Consider the following 6000-nt stretch of genomic DNA (forward strand, 5'->3'; position numbering starts at 1 on the left):
ATTTGCGAAGTCAAGGACGCCACCTGCGGCACTGATGGACGTATGACAGAGTCCACCTGCGCCAGACCAGCTGAAATAGCTTGGAGTGCCCACACGGCTGCGAATGCTGGAGCAAACGACGCGCCGATAGCTTCATAGACAGATTTCAACCAAAGGTCCATCTGTCTGTCATTGGCATCTTTAAGTGAAGCCCCATCTTCCACTGCAACTATGGATCTAGCCGCAAGCCTGGAGATTGGGGGGTTCACCTTTGGACACTGGGTCCAGCGTTTGACCACGTCAGGGGGAAAGGGATAACGTGTATCCTTAAGACGTTTGGAGAAACGCTTATCTGGATAAGCATGGTGTTTCTGGACTGCTTCTCTGAAGTCCGCGTGGTCCAGAAAAGAGCTCAATTTACGTTTGGGATACCCAAAATGGAATTTCTCCTGCTGTGCTGCTGCCTCCTCCGCTGGAGGAGAAATATCCAGCAGTCTATTGATGGCCGCTATAAGATCATTCACCATGGCGTCACCATCAGGGGTATCCAGGTTGAGAGCAGTCTCAGGATTGGACTCCTGATCACCTAGTTCTGTCTCATCATACAGAGAATCCTCTCGCTGAGACCCTGACCAGCGTGATGACGCCGAGGGTCTCTCCCAGCGAGCTCGCTTAGGCTGCCTGGGACTGTCGTCCGAGTCAGAGCCTTCAGCCTGTGATGTCTGGGACCCCCTTGGAGCACGGATTAGTTCCAACTGAGGGGGACCGGGAAACATTGAATCAGCAGTGCCCATGGTCTGAGTGACCGGCCTGGACTGCAAGGTTTCTAGAATTTTTGTCATAGTCACAGACATCTTATCAGCAAAAACTGCAAATTCTGTCCCCGTCACCGGGGCAGGGTTCACAGGCGTCTCAGCCTGGGCCACTACTAGCATAGACTCCGGCTGACGAAGTGGCACAGGGACCGAACATTGCACACAATGGGGGTCAGGTGAACCTGCCGGTAGATCAGCCCCACATGCGGTACAGGCAGCATATAAAGCCTGTGCCTTGGCACCCTTGCTTTTTGCGGATGACATGCTGTTGTCTCCTCAGAGCAATATAGGGGTATAAGCCAAGAAGCGACCGTACAGTGCAATATATAGGTACAGACAAAAGTACACAAAAACTACACTGTGGCACTAGTGGGGTCAGCACCTAGTTGCTGCTTACCGCCCGCTTAACAGCGGGTGTGTGGTCGCCAGAATCCCTTGTCTGGGTCTCCCAGGGCTATGTCCGTTCTCCAGCTCAGACTGCGTGCAGGAATGGCTGCCGGCGTCCTGTGAAGAGGGGCGGGCCGTGGGCGTGCTGCAGACAAAGAGCGGGAACTGGCGTCCCACTGTGCCCAGTGAGAGGGCTGGAGTATGTAAATAAGACTCCAGCCCTCGGCGCTGACTATTGTACAGCGTCTCTCCCCTTCCCTGACTGACAGGGCTGGGGGCGGGAACGAAGCGTAACTAGGCCGCAGAAGCCGGGGACTAGATTTACAAGCGCTGCCGTCGTAAAAGCACGGTCGGCGCGAAGTCCCCGGCGCACCACAAGTCTCAGCCGCGCCGCAGTCACCATGGCGGCCGGCGCGGTAGTTCCCCACACATAAACTCACTCAGCAAAGCTGCAGTGAGTATAACCCCAAGCGCGCAGCGCTACTGTCCCCGGCGCACTAGAACACCCAGCAACGCTGGAGTGTGTCTGTGCCTGTCTGCCCGGGGACACAGAGTACCTGAATGTTGCAGGGCCTTGTCCCTGACGGCACCCTAGCTCCGTATCCAGCAGGATCTCCGGGTCTGTGGATGGAGCCCGGCCTCAGAGTCTGGAGGCCGGTAAGATCCCACTTCACCAGAGCCCTTCAGGGGGATGGGGAAGGAAAACAGCATGTGGGCTCCAGCCTCCGTACCCGCAATGGGTACCTCAACCTTAACAAACACCGCCGACAAAAGTGGGGTGAGAAGGGAGCATGCTGGGGGCCCTAGTATGGGCCCTCTTTTCTTCCATCCGACATAGTCAGCAGCTACTGCTGACTAAACAGTGGAGCTATGCGTGGATGTCTGACCTCCTTCGCACAAAGCATAAAACTGAGCAGACCGTGATCCCACGGGGGGTGTATAGCCAGAAGGGGAGGGGCCTTGCACTTTTTAGTGTAGTGCTTTGTGTGGCCTCCGGAGGCAGTAGCTATACACCCAATCGTCTGGGTCTCCCAATGGAGCGCCGAAGAAATGTTTTTTTTTATTTTACTATCAACATTGCCATATCTGGGCTTTTTTTTGCGGGACAAGTTGTAGTTTTTGAATTAAACCATTCATTGAATTGTATAGTGTCCTAGTAAACAGGGCAAAAACATTTGAATTGCAGTGAAATTTATAAAAAAAATAAATAAATAAATTATATTGAATAAATCAATGCATGCATGAATGAATGAATGAATGAATGAATGAATGAATGAATGAATGAATGAATGAATGAATGAATAAATAAATAAATAAATAAATAAATAAAATAAAAAAATTAGTCTGGTAATATGATTCTCAGGGTCAGTACGCAGAATCAAACATGTAGAGTTTTATTTTAAGTGGTAAAAAAACAAAACCTTCCAATTGTATGATCCACCTGCGGCTGTTAGAGGCACAGGATGACTGATGTAGGCTCAGCGTGCGAGCCCGCATCAAAGGCATAGACATGACCTTTGACGTAAATACACATCAAAGGTTGTGAAGGATTAAAAAAAATAAATTGGAAAATCTCTAACTGTTCGTAAAATACTTGATTTCTCTATTGGTACTTTGGGTATGACATTTTTTGGGGTAAGTGAATACAGGTTCGATGTTGCATACCTTGGGGAGCCTCAGATCACCTCTCTCCTTGCACTCTTGCCAGTACTGCAGAGGGAAAAAAAAAAAAAAAGAAAAAAAAAAATTTATAAATAGAAATAAGTATATTCCACAAATCTCTGACAAATTAGCTAAAATTATACAGACACTAGAAATTTACCCTGAAGGCATCTACGAGTGCGATGCAGTCGCTTCTGCTGTGCCCGGCGTAACTTAGTTTGCTCCTGTCCATCAAGTGACATTGAGGTTAACATTAGTTACATCCAAAATGATAAAGAAAAAAAAAATAATGACAACACTATATTACTATGGGATATTTACCTATATCCATCCAAGTGCTGCCTGAATGGCATCGCAAAAAAATTCCTGAGTGACAGGGCTGCAGCTGTGAGATGGAGGAAAGGCAAAGGACGAGGTTAGTATGAGAAATAAAACCGAAAAATGCAACATTACATCTAATCTGCAGCTGCTACCTATAATCAGACACTCATCCAGACATCCAAACACGTGGCCGAGGACTATGAGCTTTCCCAGCTGCAAGTCAACAGGTAATTGTGCGAGGGCTCGGCCCAAGAACGTCAGCTCTCCGTCATACGGGTTCTCCTCCTCTTTACCACTCACCGCAAGAGCGCCAACCTGTGGATCAAACATATAAACACATCAGCAGTCAGATCTTGCTTCTATCAGGAGCATATAGTAAAAACATGTCAACTATTCGACATAATGGAAGTCGATTCAAGGGACTAATCTGTGGTTGCCAGACGCTCCCAAGTGAACCGGCTTACCTGCGGATCTTTAAAAAAAAAAAAAAAAAGTTGTAAGCCTGGCACGACGTCACGCCCAGCCGGCTAAGCAAAAGAACAGCCGCAGCTGCTGTCAGGTAAGAGGCGGTTTTCAGGGCTTCACAACGGGGGTCACAAATTACTGACCGGTCCTGGGACTCCATTCACGCATCTCTATCTATCTCTCTCTCTATATATTGTATTTTTCTTTTTATAAAGACACATTGAATTATAAGACGCACCCCAAATTTGAAGGAGGAAAGAAAAAAAAAAAAAAAAAGTTATTACTGTTAAAGAAGGGAATTTTGTTTACTTACCATAAATTCCTTTTCTTCTAGCTCCTATTGGGAGACCCAGACAATTGGGTGTATAGCTTCTGCCTCCGGAGGCCACACAAAATATTACACTTTAAAAAGTGTAACCCCTCCCCTCTGCCTATACACCCCCCCGTGCATCACGGGCCCATCAGTTTTGGTGCCAAAGCAGGAAGGAGGAAACTTATAAATTGGTCTAGGGTAAATTCAATCCGAAGGATGTTCGGAGAACTGAAGACCATGAACCAAAAGAACAATTCAACATGAACAACATGTGTACACAAAAGAACAACAGCCCGAAGGGAACAGGGGCGGGTGCTGGGTCTCCCAATAGGCGCTAGAAGAAAAGGAATTTACGGTAAGTAAACAAAATTCCCTTCTTCTTTGTCGCTCCATTGGGAGACCCAGACAATTGGGACGTCCAAAAGCAGTCCCTGGGTGGGTAAAAGAATACCTCGATTAAAAAGAGCCGAAAAACGGCCCCTTCTTACAGGTGGGCAACCGCCGCCTGAAGGACTCGCCTACCTAGACTGGCGTCTGCTGAAGCATAGGTATGCACCTGATAGTGTTTCGTGAAAGTGTGCAGACTAGACCAGGTAGCCGCCTGACACACCTGCTGAGCCGTAGCCTGGTGCCGCAATGCCCAGGACGCACCTACGGCTCTGGTAGAATGGGCTTTCAGCCCTGCAGGAATCGGAAGCCCAGACGAACGGTAGGCTTCAAGAATCGGTTCCTTGATCCACCGAGCCAAGGTTGACTTGGCAGCCTGCGACCCCTTACGCTGGCCAGCGACAAGGACAAAGAGCGCATCAGAACGGCGCAGGGGCGCCGTGCGAGAAATGTAGAGCCTGAGTGCTCTCACGAGATCTAACAAGTGCAAATCCTTTTCACATTGGTGAACTGGATGAGGGCAAAAAGAAGGTAAGGAGATATCCTGATTGAGATGAAAAGGGGATACCACCTTAGGGAGAAATTCCGGGACCGGACGCAGAACCACCTTATCCTGGTGAAACACCAGGAAGGGGGCTTTGCATGACAGCGCTGCAAGCTCAGACACTCTCCGAAGTGATGTGACTGAGATAACCCTGAGGACGCTAGGAGCCAGGACTCAATGGCCACACAGTCAGGTTGAGGGCCGCAGAATTCAGATGGAAAAATGGCCCTTGAGACAGCAAGTCTGGTCGGTCTGGGAGTGCCCACGGTTGACCCACCGTGAGGTGCCACAGATCCGGGTACCACGACCTACTCGGCCAGTCTGGAGCGACGAGGATGGCGCGGCGGCAGTCGGACCTGATCTTGCGTAACACTCTGGGCAGCAGTGCCAGAGGAGGAAATACATAAGGCAGTCGAAACTGCGACCAATCCTGAACTAATGCGTCTGCCGCCAGAGCTCTGATCTTGAGACCGTGCCATGAATGCCGGGACTTTGTTGTTGTGCCGAGACGCCATTAGGTCGACGTCCGGCGTTCCCCAGCGGCAACAGATCTCTTGAAACACGTCCGGGTGAAGAGACCATTCCCCTGCGTCCATGCCCTGGCGACTGAGAAAGTCTGCTTCCCAGTTTTCTACGCCCGGGATGTGAACTGCGGAGATGGTGGAGGCTGTGGCTTCCGCCCAAAGAAGAATCCGCCGAACTTCTTGGAAGGCTTGACGACTGCGTGTGCCGCCCTGGTGGTTGATGTACGCAACCGCCGTGGCGTTGTCCGACTGTATTCGGATCTGCCTGCCCTCCAGCCACCGCTGGAACGCCTTTAGGGCTAGATACACTGCCCTTATCTCCAGAACATTGATCTGAAGGGAGGACTCTGGCTGAGTCCAGGTTCCCTGAGCCCTGTGGTGGAGGAAGACCGCTCCCCACCCTGACAGACTCGCGTCCGTCGTGACCACAGCCCAGGTTGGGGGCAGGAAGGATTTTCCCTTCGACAAAGAAGTGGGAAGAAGCCACCACTGAAGAGAGGTTTTGGCTGCCCGTGAAAGGGAGACGTTCCTGTCTAGGGACGTCGACCTCCTGTCCCATTTGCGGAGAATGTCCCATTGAAGTGGACGCAGATGAAACTGCGC

General features: G+C 50.2%; 1 protein-coding gene across 2 annotated transcripts in view; it reads right to left on the bottom strand.

Moving 5' to 3' along the window:
• The window catches only part of TDRD9 (tudor domain containing 9), a 502525-nt gene that overhangs the window by 220506 nt on the left and 276019 nt on the right, over positions 1-6000 (bottom strand). For both annotated transcript variants that reach the window (XM_075330093.1, XM_075330094.1), the window contains 4 exons: positions 3317-3479; positions 3165-3228; positions 3004-3067; positions 2847-2891 (listed from right to left, as the gene is read on the bottom strand). In XM_075330093.1, coding sequence (XP_075186208.1) covers positions 2847-2891; positions 3004-3067; positions 3165-3228; positions 3317-3479 — 336 coding nt within the window. The remainder of the gene's footprint in view (positions 1-2846; positions 2892-3003; positions 3068-3164; positions 3229-3316; positions 3480-6000) is intronic.

The sequence above is a fragment of the Anomaloglossus baeobatrachus genome, chromosome 12 (assembly GCF_048569485.1).
Source record: "Anomaloglossus baeobatrachus isolate aAnoBae1 chromosome 12, aAnoBae1.hap1, whole genome shotgun sequence".
Lineage (NCBI taxonomy): Eukaryota > Metazoa > Chordata > Amphibia > Anura > Aromobatidae > Anomaloglossus > Anomaloglossus baeobatrachus.